Source organism: Heteronotia binoei, chromosome 16 (genome assembly GCF_032191835.1).
Source record: "Heteronotia binoei isolate CCM8104 ecotype False Entrance Well chromosome 16, APGP_CSIRO_Hbin_v1, whole genome shotgun sequence".
In the NCBI taxonomy this organism is placed as follows: Eukaryota; Metazoa; Chordata; class Lepidosauria; order Squamata; family Gekkonidae; genus Heteronotia; species Heteronotia binoei.
Genome location: NC_083238.1, coordinates 24645935 through 24664211, shown reverse-complemented (window position 1 = coordinate 24664211; position 18277 = coordinate 24645935). Strand labels below are relative to the sequence as shown.

The following is an 18277-nucleotide window of genomic DNA, read 5'->3' as shown; positions in this document are numbered from 1 at the left end:
AGAAGAAAGTCACTAAATGCTGTCCATCCATTAGCCGCAGGCTATCTTAACTTGGTTGTTTCACTCAAATCCACAAATCCTAAAACAGGTGTATAAATTAGAGTTGAATGGTGAAAGGGACTGCATTGGGCCTAGTTCACACATCACTAGAAGACACAGCTGTCTTGGCACAGTTTCAGACTCCTTGCTGAAATTACTGCGATCATACGAGGAACTCCTTCACCTAACAAGGAGGTTCCCTAGCAAGCTACATGGGTCTGTTTTCATGCAGCAGAGTGCAGGGGGACTATATGGTGCTGGTCTTGATAATAAAGTCAGGCATTTTTAATTGGGCTGCAAAGATAATGTTGAAATTCCATGTGAAAACAGTATGCCCACTTAAGGGTCAATTAGGAAGGCTTTCTCCCTTTTACACATCTAGAAACATTTCAAATGTTTTACACTTAAGGGAAGTGGTGGGTGCGCTACAGAGACACACGAATCACTCCGTAATTCCGCAACTCCAAGAAAGATTTGTTCAACTACCATTAAATAATCTTCACTATGAGCATATTCTGCCAGACTGGGTTTGAGTAAATCTATTGAGGATTCAGCGGAAAAGAAATCCAAGAGCTTGTTTTCTTTAAGATAGCACAGGAGATATCAACTAGATAGGTCTTCGTTACACATTTAGAATTTGACAGATGTGCAGCATAAGCTGTTTTCATATCATACCACTAGAAAGCCTGCTGTTCAGCAGCCAGCTTTTATGGCGATTCCAAACAACAGGGCCATTGCACTTGAAGGATAAGCAGAACCCTGTTTAGATCCTTGACATATAATATGATTGTGTATCTTCTCTAATTGATCCTGAGAGCATAACCCAAAAATAGTCTTTAAAAATCTAACATCAATATGCATAAAGAATGGCACAGTTCTAAGAACTACTGTAAAATATGAACACTTGTTTATTGTTGAACTACACACTAAAAATCAAAGGTATTTTATACAGAAGATACGCGTTAGCGGGCAGAAATGTGGAAAAGTCAGTGGCAGCCTCGTTTTTCACAGCATCCATTAGTTTTCTCAAAACAGTTGGGTCATATTCTGGCACTCTCTTCCACAGTTGGCACTCAGATAGCCATAGTGCACTGCAGGAACTGCAAAGGAAGTACGTTTAATTCAGTTAGATGAAGAAGATATTGATTTATATCCTGCCCTCCACTCCGAAGAGTCTCAGAGCGGCTCCCAATCTCCTTTACCTTCCTCCCCCACAACAGACACCCTGTGAGGTGGGTGGGGCTGGAGAGGGCTCTCCCAGCAGCTGCCCTTTCAAGGACAGCCTCTGCCAGAACTATGGCTGACCCAAGGCCATGCTAGCAGGTGCAAGTGGAGGAGTGGGGAATCAAACCCGGTTCTCCCAGATAAGAGTCCGCACACTTAACCACTACACCAAACTTAGGACCATCAATATTCAGCACAGGCTGCGTGTTCCGTTCCCTGTCCTAATAAGCAGCTTTTACAAATACAATACAAAGAACAACTGAAGTAACCACTCAAATTTACCTTTAAAAAACAAAGTGTCTCTGTATATCATTTGCAGCATGTTATACAGCAATTATCCCTACTGTCATAAAAACAAAACTAATATTGCCTTAAATATACCCGATAATTCAGCAGGCTACGCAGGTGCCTTAGCTTTAGATAAGTCAACATTCCTTGTATAGATATCTCTTTGCACCTGCAACCTGAACGTGGGATGTAAAATGTAGAGATCTAACACTTCCACATATTTTGAAACTATTAAACATAAGATTTTCAGGACAAAAAAATGGGAAAATTTGAAATATATACAATACTAAAAAAAAAAAATCAAACCTAAACCATGATGTTACTTTGACAGTGAATTGTTTGCAATTAACCATATAAAACTGCATCTTTTCCAATTACAAAACTGCAAATGCATACAATACTGAAGCAAGAGAGCGAAGCTATCCTTGTGCTGCCTTAGCACATTTCAATCATTCTTTCAAAAAAAATTTTCCCCAGTGCTCCCCAAATTTTCATCAGAAAAACTGAAAAGGGCCCATAGAGGAAAAGGGGGCGGGAGGAATCTCCCAAACTGTTCTATCCCCACCCCCAGCCCTCACATCTCTAGAGATAGGGCAATCACAGCCTAGACACTTTATTTAAAATGGAAACCAAGAAAATTGTATTCCAACAGAATTCAGCTCAAATTGTAGGTAGTTTTCATGTGTCAATTAACAGTACAAAAAAGTCTGAAGGGAAAGCAAGTACTCTGCGTAAGTTAAATACCCCCCAACAGCTGGCAAGTTATGCATATTCCAGTCTGAGAGACAGGTTATGTAATCCTGTAAACTTAAGACCAGTGTTTGAACACCTTTAAATGATTACACCCAAGATAAACACAATGCTTCAGGACTTAAAGCTTCAGAATTAAAACAATACCCTTTCCAGAATACTATGCTAAAAGATACTGATTTGCGGGGCCTTTTTTTGTAGCAGGAACTCCTTTTCATATTAGGCCACACACCCTTGATGTAGCCAATCCTTCAAGACCTTACAGTAAGCCCTGTAAACTCTTGGAGGATTGGCTACATCAGGGGGCATGGCCTAATATGCAAAGGAGTTCCTGCTACAAAAAAGCCCTGCTGATTTGGAATATTAGTAAGCCAACAATGCAGTGGTGATGGCTACTAAGGAACCATGACTGGTAACACCAGAAGTTACCGCTTGACATTTCTGAAGCTAGAAACACAGTTTATTTTTGCACATGGATTTTTTTTTGCAGCCCTTGCATGCAAAACGATTTTGGAATGGGCGGCTACCTTAGTTAAAAGTTTCATTATTAGCACAGTTAAGTGTATAAAAAAATGTATGATCGAGGCTACTACTAGAAATTCCAAAAGGAAACTCTGCAGTCTTAACTTGGGAGTGGCCCAGAATGGAAACAATGCAGCCATCAGTAAATACCACTTGAGGCAATAAGTCTGTCATTATTTGATGCCTGTAAGCTTCCAGACAGCTGACTCCCATAGTCTGTGAACAAGGCTACTACAACCTCAAGCAATATATGAAAAGGTACAGTGTGTACATATTTTAAATTAATTAAGTAGGAATGTGGACCAGGAGACAAGTGTCATCCAAGCTTAGTGCAGGGAGTCTTATGCATGTGATTTTGACAGAAACTGCCAACACTACTTTTGAGATAGCCAAGTGCTTAAAAGAATTCCTGAAAATGCTGTAAGTACATAATAGAAAACAGATTGCCAAGTTACATCATGCATCTCTTGTAAGGGTGCCTTCTACAGAATCTGAATAGCCAGTTTTGCTACTTACATCATCATATACAAGATTCACAATGCCCTGTTGCATGCTGTCTCGTCTTCTGAAGAAATCTACAGGACACAAATAAGTTTCTGTTGTCAAAATATTGTACATTAGTACTGTACTAATGTCAAACGCTGCTTTGCAACCACACTTAAATGCCTCAGCCTGCAAAGGACTACATCTTCCCGAATGACACCTGTTATTTGAATGATTAATACTCCTTTATTCAATTAATTCCACTGTCACAGAAAATGGATTAATTCACTCACTGCAGAGACCTCTACAGGAATGGCTTGTCAAGCTTATAGTGTTTATAACTATAATTAAAATATCACATTTACATTTGGAAATAAAGCCTTAATGCAATTTACTACTTTGAATTATCAAGTGTTATGATAGCGCATGGTTCTAAATTACAACAAAGAAACAGTTTGATTAATAAGCTGCAATAGTTATTACATTAAACCTCGTTCTGAAGTTACGGTTTAAGTAAATACGCATGAGGTACAGAATCCTTATTCACCAAAAACAACTCACCAGTCAAAGCCCGAAGCTTCACACAACAAGCCACGTAGTCATCAAAAAAAATTCTGCCATTCTTGCTGTAACGCTTGACAATAGCAATTAATGTCTGTGGACTTAGCCTATAACCTGGATGAAGTAAAAAAGTTTACAAGGCTTTGGTTATTAAACATACAGAGACCACTTCCAGCAGTCACAAATCATGACAACCAAAAGGAAAAACCCTGACAGCCAACAAAATGGACATATTACTAAGATTAAGCACCTGCTGAACAGGATCTTTCCCTTCTGAAAACTCTATTGCTGCTTTGGTTTCTCATCCAGGACTAGTATAGCATGCTTGAGGAACTTTCTCTCTGGGTGTTTTCGCACTGACCTTAATCAGCAGCGACGCCCCTCTTCACCGCGCAGGATCGGCGCGGATATCGCACTAATTGCCGCGGAGCACCCGGAAGAGCCGGAAAGTCCTGTGGCTTTTGCGGCGCAAACGGAAACCGCCAAAAACCAGTTTCCATTTGCGCCGCAAAAGCTGCGGGACTTTCCGGCTCTTCCGGGTGCTCCGCGGCAATTAGTGCGAAATCCGCGCCGATCCTGCATGGTGAAGAGGGGGTCGCTGCTGATTAAGGTCAGTGCGAAAACGCCCTCTGTCTTCATCACATCCTTTTAACAAATTTATTCTTATGCAGATTCCAGGCAATGGCTTGAAGTCAATGGGGTTCGTCTACCAGGTTTCCTCCCTCTTCTGGCCAGAGACAGACCCAGGTCTGCCATCAAATAAGAACAAAGCAGCGATAATGAAGGGGGTCAGCGGAAGCCAAGAGCTGGCAGATGGGAAGAGAGCGCTTAATTCAGCCTCACCTTCGTTGCTACACAAAATATGCCACTACAATTCCACTCTGCACTGCTTTGCACCTGTTTTGGAAAGACCTGGGGGTTCCAAGACTGGAGTCTGCCAGAAAATCCGTTATTCTGATCCAACATCATACATGCGTATTTACTACAGTGACCAATGTTCCCTCTAAGCTGCAGAGTCTTGTGAGCAAAAATTCTACTTTGTGAGCTACTGGCATTAAAGTGAGCTACTGCATAAATTAGTGTGTTCCAGGGTCATCCTTCCTGAGCTAAGACAAAAATCTGTGAGCTGGAGGCTAAAAATCTGTGAGCTGGCTCACACTAACTCAGCTTAGAGGGAACACTGACAGTGACCTACTTGGAATTTGTGAGATAAGGTTGATGACCCATCAATCAGTTGTCCTTATCCCTAGAATAAAGGCCCATAAATGTTAAGTCCAGCCACTGGAACTAAACCATATACTGCGCTAAGCCAGTTTGGTATAGTAGTTAAGTGAGTGAACTGACCGGGTTTGATTCTCTGCTCCTCCACATGCACCTGCTGATGTGGCCTTGGGCCAGCTACAAGTTCTTGCAGAGATGCTCCTCTCAAGTGCAGTTTCTGTCAGAGCTCTCTCAGCCCTACCTACCTCACAGGCAGTGTTCCCTCTGAGTTAGCATGAGCTAGCTCACAGATTTTTAGCCTCCAGCTCACACATTTTTGTCTTAGCTCAGAAAGGATGACCCCAGAGCACAATAATTTATGCAGTACCTCACAACTTTAATGCCAGTCACAAAGTAGAATTCTTGCTCACGAGACTTTGCAGCTTAGAAGGAACATTGCTCACAGGGTGTCTGTTGTGGGGAGCGGAAGGGAAAGGAGACTGCAAGCTGCTCTGAGACTCCTTCTGGTAGTGAAGGGTAGGGTATAAATCCAATCTCCTCCTCCAAACATCTAGATGTCACAGTACTCCACAGACTACATAGCCCGGTAATAGAAGTTGAAAATGTTCATTTAACCTGACCCCATTTTCAAAAACTGTTGTGTCATATGAAGATATTTTCATTGAAGAGGGCCTTGTTTCTCCATGCCGAAACACAAATCTGTTTACTATTCTATTTTCCAATGTCAAAGAGAGGTTCTCTTAACACCCATCCGTCAGCATACCCAACTATTATTTAACTGCGTGCTGCACTGCAGTCTCTTCTACCTGTTAACTGCTGAACAAATTTATTGAGAGCCCACCAACAATACCTAGAAGTTACACTGATAAGTTATGGAAATAATACAACATTCAGGGCACATCCTACTTTCAAACAAGCTATCTTACATTTAAAATTGCTGCAATGCCTGCAAGAGCTCATGAAAACCATTTCCAAATTATATGGATGATAAGAAATGCTGCCAAGATTCATGTATACAACATACAGCTTCAGCCAAGAGTTTGTCTTTAGCAGATCTGAAAAGCAATCTATCTTGTTTTGGTGTTACCTTACCCATAGCTATGATGACTTGAGTCAATTCGTGAAGTTCTACAGTTCCACTTCGGTCCTGATCAATCATCATGAAGTTTTGCTTCCAAGCACTTAGAGCTGCCCAGAGTTCTTTAAATTCATTGAAGCCCATTTTCCCAGTATTATCTCTCTGAAGTCAGCTGGTTAAGGAAAAAACTTAACAGAATTCTCAAACAGCTATTCATAGATAACACTGCTTTTCCCCTTGGAACTGCTTGTATTCAAAAGCTTGCTTACAAGTATGCGTCACTGTCTCACTAGTTCTGTGTGTCTCATTGTATTAATATTCTGATCAATTACAAAAGATGATCTTCACATGCAACAGGATACTATATTAGGAAGCAAAGGAAGCTACATAGTTGCAGGAAGCTTCAAAGTTCATTCTAAAGCAACACTATGCCAAATGTGGCAACTTAGGTTTAAAAAAAATCTTGGTTTTGCATCCTACCTAACTTTACTAATGTAATGGCTCATTTTGTCTTACTAATGCCCTCTTTCTTGATGCCCCTCAAGAGTTCCAGGAAGGCAGAGGCTGAGATGCAGCTTTTTAGTTATAAACTGTCATTTGGTGCATGATTTTTTATTCAATACTTTGTCAACTGCCAGTACATTTTTCCCCTCATATAACTCTACCACCATAAAAGAAACCACGATGGAAGTCCCAAAACTACCCTTTCGCATGGCCTCAGTACTTAATACCAAGAATCTTGAAGAGTTTTGTTTTGCTTTTTTAAAGAGGAACTTTAACAGCAAGCTTGGGAAAGACCCTTACCTGACACATGAGCATGCAGTGACAGCTGGAGTAGACATCAGCAGAAACCTAACTTTTTGGACTATCTTGTAAGTCTGTCTCAGCTCATGCTAATGTTGAGACACTTCTACATGCATTGAAGGAAGGTCTTTACACCAAAGGCACTCTGCCATTAGATGAAAGCAATTGCAGGATATAACCCTGTTCCATGTACAAGTTTACTAGAATAAACTAGAATACAGGTCACAAAACTATCCTTTCGTAAGAGTCATCACAGAGAAAGTAAAAAGTGCTTTTTTCTAGACCAATAATTAATGATGTATTTTAAGAAACAAAAGTGGTCCCCTGCTCTATGGCTTCCATTATGTGGAACAAATCAAACTCAGGCCTAGTCAATGGCCCCACTCACCTTCCTATTTTCTTTGTTCAGGAGAGCGCTACAGATTCAAAGGTAAGAAACAGCCTGGGAATGTAACAGACTTTTTTGATTAATACCAGCACCCATGCTGCAACGGAACATACTGAAAAGTTGTGGGGAAGAAGTATCGCATGCAAGCTTTGAAACAGTGAATTCTTTCTTTGACAATCAAAGCATCCTATCCAATTAACACGACACAGAACAAAGGTTGTGAAACATATTTGACATCTGTTTAAAGCTACCTTAGAAGCCTGCATACACTGATTCACTAGCAAGACCTACTGAGCTCGGTGGGATTTACTCCCATGTGTTTGGTAGCAGCTTAGCCCTGATAATTAGGACCAGATCAGTTCAGTTCTCATTCTTCCCCTCCCACTCACTTCTCCCAAGCTGTGCTGTGATCTAGAACAGAAGTTTGGATCCTGTATCTTTGCTTTGTGCATATACCTCCACAGGTGCTGCAGAGATAGTCCTCACTATAAAGCTTGCTCCCTCTGAGCTAGACACATTGGGGCACACTGAAAAGTGGAGGACTACCTCTGTGGCCCCCAGAGAGAGGTGTGCACAGAGCAACGTTATAGGATCGAAGCAGGAGATGCTTCTAAATTCCCTTCAAGACCAGTCTCTAAACCCTGGTTCCACTGTACCACCACCCCAACCACAACTCAACTATCTGTTCCATCTGGCAATGGTCTCTAAAAAGGATACATCCAACATTGATATCATAATTCTGCAGGTCTCCAAGCTGAATGCTGAAATTATAAGAAAAGGGGGTATTACTGCAAGGCCAACTGTATGGATCTCAGCTTTTAACTACCATTAGTCTGTCATAATTCACAGCATAGTGAAGTTCACAAAAAACTAATGATTCAAGTACAATTATACAATAACAAATTTGTTGAAAACAAATCCATGATGAATACATACTAAGCATGAGAAAAAATTCCATTTTGTCAATCTAGCCAACTTGCGCAAATTGTACACAAACAGAAATACTGTCAAATTTATTCTAGAAAAATGTTACCAGCTGAAAGTACCATTCAAAACAGAGGGTATCATCCTAAGTAGAATTATACCCTTCTGTCTACTGAAATCAATGGGCTTAGAATGGCACTGGTCTAATTAGGATAGCACTGTCAGAAGATTAATAGAAATTGGCAACAAACTGGACCTAGGACAATGCTTCTTCAGTTGGAAGATGATTTCCAAGCAATTCCTGGCATGCTGAAAAGTGAGATGAATTCCTTATCAGAAGGATCAGGATGTAGAAATTAGAATACTATTGTCCATTTTTTTTTTTTGAAACACAGCGCATAGCTTTACCAATATTTGAGAATGTGAAAAAATGCATTCCTTCCTGAGGGGTCTGAGATTACCAAAACCTCTCCCTTGTGTTTTAACAGCCTCCCCCCCCCCTCCAAAAAAAAGAACAGGTAGGAGGAGGGAAAGTCAGTTCAATGACTTCCCCTTCCACCCACTTCTCCCAAGCTGTGCTGTGGTCTAGAATAGAAGCTTGGATGCTATATCTTTGCTCTGTGCATATTCCTTTGTAGTGCCGCAGAGACAGTCCTCATGACAGGCTGAGGGATTCTTGTATATTGCCCTCCCACTTTTCAAGTGCCCTCACATCATTTTTAAGCATCTTTAAAATGGTGGCAGCAATCACAGGTCAGATCTGTTTGGCCCTCAGGATAGATCAGATAAGGAGTTCAATCTGAAGAACTTCAACTGTGGGTATTAGTTTTGTAAACAGCAACCTCAGTGTCAAACTAAAGCTTAAAGTAGTTTTAAAAGGCACAGATTACATGGCGCAAGCATCTAGTATTTAAGAAGAGTCAAAAACTCCACAGGTCACACTTGAAATAGCCCTCTGGATCTTTGCCACTGTATCAATGTTATTGTGATACTTTACAATACACATCCTGTATATGAAGTTATAAGATGTTTTCTCTGGAAATGTTGATTTTTAAAAAAATTAAAAGCACACATACAACAGTACATGAAGATTTAATTTAAAGGGGCACTAAGTCTTACGAGTGTAAGTTCCAGTGATGCCAGACTGTGTTAGACATCTCTGTAGCTCTTCAGCATCCACTTCACCATCCTGTAAAGCGAATGTAGACAATGTGTTTGACATTCATGGATACGGACCAACTTGGTCATACATGATGAAGTATATGCAAATAATAGACAGCCAACTAGAATCTAGCCAGACTTGCAGACCTAGAATTCTTCACAAGTATGCCTCCTATGAGTCTGCAGTACTGAGATCACACTATACACAAAATATTGGAAAGCTTAAATATGCTTAACTTAAAATGAAGTATATTTTAATTTGAGATTATAATGATACTTCACAGTAACAGATCTTTCATATGAAGTTGCTAGATGTTTGCTTGAGACGCTGAGCGGTTTTTTTTTAAAAAAATCCCTGCAAATTACTAAATTACTAAAGAAACTTTTAAAATACAAATACTTAAAAGGCTTTTTCCTTTCATGTCTCCCCTACAAGTTTATACTATGTATTCACAAATGTTGCAGATTAAGCTGTACACTGTATACATACACAAAAAAGATCTTCCCAGTCCCAAGGACCCAAGCTCAAAAGATAACATAATAACATTTAATCTCCAATGGAAGAAGGTTCACTTACCACCATGGCATAAAGCGTAACACTACCATGGCACATCTATAAATAATCCTGCTAGGAGGACACATCTGGCAGAGATTTATCCCCCATACAGAAAGTTCTGCATGCAAGTGATGTGTTACTGTATATTATACTATCTTCCCCCAAACTGACTTTACATCCCTCCCACCCCAAACAAAAATGCTATTTGCGAGCTTCTCCAATGAAAGTTTAAATGTTTTAATAAATAAAAACATTGACAAGCTTCCTTTAAGGGGGGGCGGAGACAGAGATTTGGGGTTTGCTGTTTTATTCTTTAGTGGAATTTATAAAACTGTTATTGTAAATGGCCTTGAACCACAAGGAAAGACAGGGCTTAAATGTTTTAATAAACAAATAAAAATGAGGATAAATTCAGAATCCAGCATTTCTTTATTCTGACCCCATTCTAATCCCATTAATCTGAAATTGAAAAGACTGGGCTTTTGATAGTTTCCAGGTTTCTGCCAACAGTATTCGCTACTTCATCCTGAAAAAGCTCATCTTCCTCCTGGATATATCACATAAATTAGTACTGTGCAGATACAAAAATGGCATCACTGTTTGCAGCAAAAAGTATGAACTCAAATGTATTTTGGCCATGCTTGAATACTGCAAAGGTGCAACAAGTACATGTCTAGTAGTCTGGAAATAAACATGGCTTTGTATTCAAGAGACTGTCTGATATGGCTCTCTAACTATAAGGCAATTATGGCATTTACCCACAAAAGCAAGGGAATTTTTCATTGGGTAAGCTCACAGAGGAAAAGGAGAACTGAAATTTTGGTGATGAGTATACTTCTGAGCTCCACTGACTGATGCAAAGCAATTCAGCAGCACTCAGAAATGATTTCATGTTCCTCTGTTTACCCTCCCCTCCAAAAGCAATACCCATGTTTCTGTGAATTTCTACCTGATCAGTTCTTTTGAGTGTCAGGGCCCACGCTTCCATCACCCCACTGGTCTTGCTACATGGCAGATGACAGACTGTGCTTATTTGACTGGTACTTCAGGAGTGAATGTTTACTCCTCCTATAAAAAACTAAATTCACTAAAATATTACACTTGAGAATTAAGAATATGGAAGTCAGCAAGTGTTCAAAATCCTATGCAGAGAAATTCAAAACAAATTTAAAAAATCTTACCCTCACCCATATATTTTAGTTCTCATAAATACAGTTACTCTCAAAGCAATGGTTTTTCAAAATGCGTTCTGGAAAACCCCAGGATTCCTTGAAAACTTTTTAAGCATTCTTCAATGAATCAATCAACTACAGTGAGCAAGCTGCCTAGAAAGATAGCCTGCTTGCTGCTAATGATCTTCTCTGTTGGACCACTGCAAACAGGGTTGATTACGTACTTCTTGAGTGTACTCTTAGCTTACATAAAGCCAAAAAAAACCCCTATCAACATGCCCCACAATTTTTTGCTAGACAGAGCTTATCACCAGCAAAAATGGAAAGGGTTCCCTGAAGATATCAAGTTTAAAAACCATGGCTTTAAAGTGTTAAGGAAATGCAATGGTGGCAGCAATTTAGTCTCCAAGGGAGGGACAATTCTCAAATCCAAGGAACACTGCAACCACATACCTGTTTGGATAGGTAACCAGTTCAAGAATTGGTGGGAAATCTAATACACATAACGGATCTTCTACACTTGCAAGGAGTTCCTATTTACTTCAGTGAAAGAAGGCAGTTCTAAGCACACTTATTTTGTATACACAGTTCCCTATAAGTAGGAATACTTCTGGCAAGTCACTTCTTTTTTCAAAAAATGGTTCTTCTATAAAGGCTTTCCAAGAGACTGACAAACCTCAGTTCTGATAAAATTAACTGCCTACCATCTTCTACATTCCCATCCTAGTTGTTCTGAATCAGAGCGTGTCTTCACTACTCCAAGTACAACCCAGCAACCTAAGTTCTGTGAAGGATCCAAGATTCTTCATTTAGAGAACTTCCTAGATGGACTAAAAACAACTACCATGCGAAGTGAAAACACTACTCGAGATAGATATTTTATAAAAGACAGCCACTTCTCTAGAAACTTGAAGCAGCTTCATCACACCCACCTTTATGTATCAGATTCGTGGGATTTTTAAAGCTGTTTCTGCTGCTACTTGAGGGGAAAAGAAGCAACCCACCAACCCACCCTAGGAACTGCTACTCCCAGAATGAAGAAAGTAATAAGAAGGTGGTTTCACTCTGGTAGCTTCTGTCTTCTCCACTCTATACTGAATGGAAAGACTACATTTGTTGATAAATACTTTTTATCCTCTATTCCACTGAAGCATTAACCTTCAACTTGCTGCTGAAAGTACCAACTGTCTAAGCGATCAACTAAACGGCAGATGCAGAAGAACTGCCATGCCTTTTATGTTCACCAAGCTGCTATGGAACCCTTCATAACAGAGCTGCTTTCTTTAGGCTGAGAACATAAAGGAGTGACTCTGCCTAATTCTCTGCCTAGCTTGCTGCCTAATTCTCTGCCCAAAAATATGGGGATAAGGGAAAAATAGCACTAGCTTTCCAAACCCCCATTTGTGTTTTCTTCCCTCCACATGTACACTGACAGTCTAATGATCCAGGTGAGTAGCCATGTTGGTCTGAAGCAACAGAATAAAATTAAGAGTCCAGTGGCACCTTTAAGACCAACAAAGTTTTATTTAAAGTATGACCTTTCGTGTGCAAGCACACTTCTTCAGATAATCTATCAACTCCATACAGCTTAGGTACGCTTTAGCTGGACATACCCAGGATTCACACATGCCAAATTCCATAAACAGGAACCCAAACTGTGTAAGTTATGTACTCTTAAGAGAAACTTGAATTCCACCTATCTTTCTTGAAATCTATGCTGTGCAGTATCATCTAAAGAGACAGAGTTTATATGCCACTGATCTGAGTACTTTAGCTAATAACCTGGCACCTTCAAAGGTAGGATATAATGCTATCATTAATGCTCATCAGAAGGCCCAGTCCAGGTGAACACAAGGTGCACAGAATTCATTTTTAAATCAATAATACTTCATTGCCTATCTGATGTCTCAATGACTAATCCAAACAAAGCTTCTAGCTGTCCACAGTAGATGTTTGTTTTTTCTGCCACTCGGCAAACAATAGAAAGGAACTGCAAATGTATAACTACTCACATGTTGTGTTCCGGAATACCCTTTCCAGTTAATGTAAAAGCACTTGGATGATTTGCAATTTTGTAGAATCTAAAAATGCTCAGCCTCTTTTCTAGAAACATTCAAGGAACCAAGATAAATGAGTACTTGACTCAGAGACCATGTGTTCTTATACTAATTTTTGCATTTCATAAACTATATTAATTTTGGACCTGATGAAACACACTACCATCAGTGAAACCTGAAAACAACCTTTCCTGTAGTGTAGAGAAATTATGTGCTCAAGAATTAAAATTGTGCTGTACACAAGATGTGCCTACTGAAACACTAGTATGTAGGGTTGAATAAGTGGAGTAACATCACAAGTAGTGCAGCTCGTCACCTCAGTTTATAAAAAGGCAAAAGAAAAATCTAAAGTAAAGTTACTTACCTGAAATGGCAGCTCTTCGTGCAGATCCATATCTTGGGAGAATGCATAATGGCATCACAAGTCCCAAAACGTTCTAGAGACCAATGACCTGTGGGGCCGTGCATATGCCCTTTGGTGAATCTTTACTATAACCTTTTAACCAGATCTTTTACTGGCACTGCTCTATAAAATACCTAGCTATGTGCAATATATTATATCAACCCAGAAATCTGATGCGGACTAAAAAATAATTTTAAAAAGTATTTTGCATGGTTTTTAATATTGCATGTCTAATAATTATTTAACATGAACAGCCTAGTATGCCACACCATCTTAAATATTTGGACTGGGATTTGTAGAACTAAAATAGCTTTCTACTGTCTGCTTTTAAACCTGAACTTAGATTTCCAAAACAACTCTTGCTAAAAACAAGAATGGAGTGGTTCTCTTTAGGGTGCTTCCAGAATAAAATAAAAAGAGGAGGAAACTGAAACGGTGCCATTGCTTCAATATTGTAGACTTGTCAATGACTGATTGGAAGAAAAAAAAATTGTATCTCACGTTTTATTTTAATTTTTGTAACCAACAACAACAAAAAAAGGCCAGGTCAAACATAAGTGATTCCCCCATGTGGGAATATTTGCATGAAGCCAATAACCATGCAGTTTTTCTAGCTTCAACTGTGCCACTGCAATTACCCCCAACCCACCAGAAAATACAAGTTGAAGGTTATTAATCTGCAGCGTTGAGTAGCAAATCACTGACGGACCAACACATACTAAACAGTGTTCAAAATTCAATTACTGGCAATATTTTATAAGCTGACAAACAGGTTAAGAGATCGTTACTATAAAAGACAAAACAGCTTATTTACAAAACCTGAAGATAGCAGCTTTAACTTACCTGTCCAGAAATAGCACTGAAAAATGTCCACATGGGATCAGCAGCAGCAGCATAGGCACCAGAATAAACTGAATATCCAGAAGATCCAGCATGGGCCACACTCGGTACTCCTCCTGGGACTGCCTGGCCCATGGCCATTTGCATCGGTATCTGGCCACGGTAAGCGCCATACTTTATGAAAAGAACAAACATATTGTACTTACCAGCTCAGTACAAACGTATATTGTCATTCAGTTTATTTTCCTACAGCCAAATGTAAGCATGCTATACTATTATCACTACAGTATCTCAGTAAGATAGAAGAACTCAACTGGCTCATCAAACCAAGATGTATGTACAAGAGTTTGGCCAGATGGAAGTTTGAAATAAGGCATTCTAATCCTCAATTTTGAGTTATAAGTTATCTTCACTCACACAAACCAGATGAAGGCTTATGTTTCTATTTCCCAGTTAGTGAACACACTCCCAGAATCATGGAATACAAGGATAAGGTCCTTTACTCTGAATTTTAGTCAAGGACGCTCAATTTCTGTAACATTCCTACAGGCATATGCTAGATACAAACACTTCCAGATTGCCAGATCTTGAAAGCAACACTTACGTACGTGAAATTCCAAAAAAATCAAACATACTACACTAAGATGCAAGCTACTCTCTTTCGGTTTTGGAAAAGAAGCAAGCACCAATGAATAAAGAAATTATCTTAAGAGTAAACTCAGTAATGAAAATGGATAGAACTCTACAACTTGGGGAGGGACGGTGGCTCAGTGGCAGAGCATCTGCTTGGGAAGCAGAAGGTCCCAGGTTCAATCCCCGGCATCTCCAAAAAAGGGTCCAGGCAAATAGGTGTGAAAAACCTCAGCTTGAGACCCTGGAGAGCCGCTGCCAGTCTGAGAAGACAATACTGACTTTGATGGACCAAAGGTCTGATTCAGTATAAGGCAGCTTCATAGCTTCATATTCTGGTGTGTGGGGTGGCCTACAGAACATATAGTAGTCATCATGTTGTTCTTTTAAGGCGAGGGATGGTGGCTCAGTGGTAGAGCATCTGCTTGGGAAGCAGAAGGTCCCAGGTTCAATCCCCGGCATCTCCAAAAAAGGGTCCAGGCAAATAGGTGTGAAAAACCTCAGCTTGAGACCCTGGAGAGCCGCTGCCAGTCTGAGAAGACAACACTGACTTTGATGGACCAAAGGTCTGATTCAGTATAAGGCAGCTTTATATGTTCAACTATTTCAAAAGGTTCTTTAGAAACATAAACTTTAAAAAGATTTGATTTGGCCACATTGTGCGTTGAGGGCTGCTAATTTACAGGAGTCTTTTGTCCTGCCTTTCACAATACCTCATCACCCTATAAATTAAGCATGTGATGCTTTCTCGGCCTTAAGCCTGGAGCATGAAAAGCGCAATTTCCTGGCACTGCCACAATACGGCCATTTTTTTAAATTTTTTTTTTAAAGAAAGAAAGACTATGAACACGTGACGCGCAGCGTTCTTCCATCCCCCGGCAACCCTCTTCTAAGGACGAGGGAGGGCAGAGACGACACTACTGGGATTCAGACAAGTTGTTCTGAAGGGCCTCCCGAGAACCGACTCCAGCCCTGCCACGCCGTGACGAGGCCGCCCAGCTAGAGGCGAGGAAAGGGCGACGGCACGACCAAGCAGCTGACAGGCGAACAAGGCCGGAGGAGAGGGCGGGCAAGCAGGCCTTCCCTCCAATCGCAGCCCTCGCACTCACCGCTCCGAACCCTGGGTACGTCATCCCGCCGCGAGGAGAGAAGACCGTTAAGAGGCGGGGGAGGGGGGGAAACCGTTGCCCGGATCCGAAGCGGGGGTTTGGCTCAAAATCCACCACAGGCACCACTGCCCACCGGGATCTTGGAAAAGGCGGTCTTCTTCCGGGCTCGACGCACGACAAGAAAAACGGAAGTCCCTTTTCTCCACTCGTCAGGCGTGGGTGCCTCTTGCTATTGGCTGAGGGGGTTGCCCTCCCCCTCGAGGGATTGGCTACCGAGTAGAGGTGAAGGCGGGGCAGAAGCGAGAAGGGGGGGGAAAAGGAAACAAACACGGACGAGAAAGATGACGTCTTCGGCGGAAGGGGCGGAGCGAAGAGGTGATTGGCGTGTGTTGGAAAGATGCTGCTGTTGGGTTTTGCAACTAAGAGTTGTTATGGGGTCTCCGCGGAGTAGGGAGTTTATTTCTGTCGCTTTGCACCTGACTGAGGAAGTGGGTTCAGATTCAGGGATATATATGTTGGGATGTTTTAGCCTAGAAAAGTGCCACCCAGTTCCTATTCGGTTCCCTAACAACGTGGTTACTCGTTTGGAATTTCTGACAAAGATTGTAGGCTGCTGGGTTAGCCCATGGGGGGAAAAGTCAGGAAAAAAACAAAAGAATAATAACTTAGTAGCATCAACCACAACCTCACAGAGCTTTTGAGTTCTCCAGAACTCTTCATTAAATTCATGGCTAAGTACCAACAAAGTGGAGTTATGTTCCAGGATGCCTTTTAACCTTTTTTGGAACTTCCTGAAAGTGTGGCAGAAAAGAGTAAGCCTAAGCAGTGGAAGTGAGTCTCATTTTATTCAATAAGGCTTTCTCCCAGATAAATATTGAGACTGTAGTCTTAAATTTGAAATGTGTGAAGTACAAAACCGATGTCGAGATGTTCTGCTTGCCACTGAGACAGGCCAGTAAGGAAGGGCCACCCTCACCCTCTCTTTGAAAATGGAAATATTAATCATAACGATTTCTGAGAGACTAAAGGTATGGAGTAATATACATCCTGGATTCATTGTTATGGGAGCTCAAAGTTAGGTCTTTTCATGTGTTACTTCTCGGTGGATTCAATTGTGCAAAGTACACAGGGAGGCTTGTTTATATTGTATTTTATTGTAAGCTGATAATTTTATTGTAAGCATGGTAATTAACATGGTGAATCCCACACCATTTTAAAAGATCTGTTTGTTATAGTTTTATCTTGCCATGGAATTTATCAAAGGGCTGAAGACAGTATACATAGTTTCCCTACAAGTAAGTGGGCTCTAAATAAAATAGCCTGAATTCTCCCTAAAAGCTGAAATGTCCAATAACTGAGGTTATCATACATTGGTCACATTATGAGAAGAGACGATTCACTGGTAAAGACAATGATGCTAGTTAAAATTGAAGGTAGCAGGAAACAACAAAGACTCAAAATGAGATGCATTGATGCAAGACCTGAGTAAGGCTATTAATGATAGAACATTTTGGAGGTCATTAATTCATGCTGTAAGTTGAAAACAACGTGACAGCACTTAATACACACACATCCTATCATCACAACTCTGTGTGTTAGGTTAAGGATGAGAAGTAATGGAAGCAACCCTAAACAAGTCTACTCAGAAGTAAGTTCCATTTTGTTGTCCAGTGTGTGCTCCCTTCTCATTTGGTGGCCAAAGTATTTGAATTTCAGCTTCCACATCTGACCTTCCAAGAAACAGTCTGGGTTGATTTCCCTTAGGACTGACTGATTCGATCTTCTTGCAGTCCAAGGGGCTCTCAAGATTCTTCTCCAGCACCACATCTCAAAAGCTTCACCTGCATGTGGAAGAGTGATGAGAGACAGATAAATCGCCTTGAGGAGGATGTCCCAAAGCTTTGACACCACAGCCAAGGCCCTAACTCAGGTTGCCACCCGTCTAGTCTCAGAAAGTGGGGGTACCTGAAGCAAGGCCTCCAGAGTGAATGGGTAAGTACATATCATAAGGTTGCCAACCTTCAGGTGGTGGCTGGAGATCTCCTGCAATTACAATCTCCTGCAATT

General features: G+C 40.7%; 1 protein-coding gene across 1 annotated transcript; it reads right to left on the bottom strand.

The window, feature by feature from the left end:
- Window positions 1-924: 924 nt before the first annotated feature.
- Window positions 925-16413, bottom strand: GCA (grancalcin). Its single transcript, XM_060257329.1, has 8 exons — window positions 16211-16413; window positions 14475-14645; window positions 9402-9471; window positions 8076-8119; window positions 6181-6328; window positions 3868-3981; window positions 3340-3398; window positions 925-1139 (listed from the first exon to the last, which is right to left on the bottom strand). The coding sequence occupies exons 1-8, from the start codon at window positions 16232-16234 to the stop codon at window positions 1113-1115; spliced, it is 657 nt and encodes a 218-aa protein (XP_060113312.1). The 5' UTR covers window positions 16235-16413; the 3' UTR covers window positions 925-1112.
- Window positions 16414-18277: the final 1864 nt, after the last annotated feature.

Excerpts from the sequence above, each read along its gene's own strand:
- GCA (XM_060257329.1), bottom strand. The coding sequence starts at position 16,234 with ATGACGTACCCAGGGTTCGGAGCG. Across the intron at positions 9,472-14,474 it reads TCAGTGCTATTTCTGGACAG|GATGGTGAAGTGGATGCTGA; the intron begins GTAAGTTAAAGC and ends TTCGCTTTACAG. Across the intron at positions 8,120-9,401 it reads CATCACTGGAACTTACACTC|CATTCAGCTTGGAGACCTGC; the intron begins GTAAGACTTAGT and ends TTATAATTTCAG.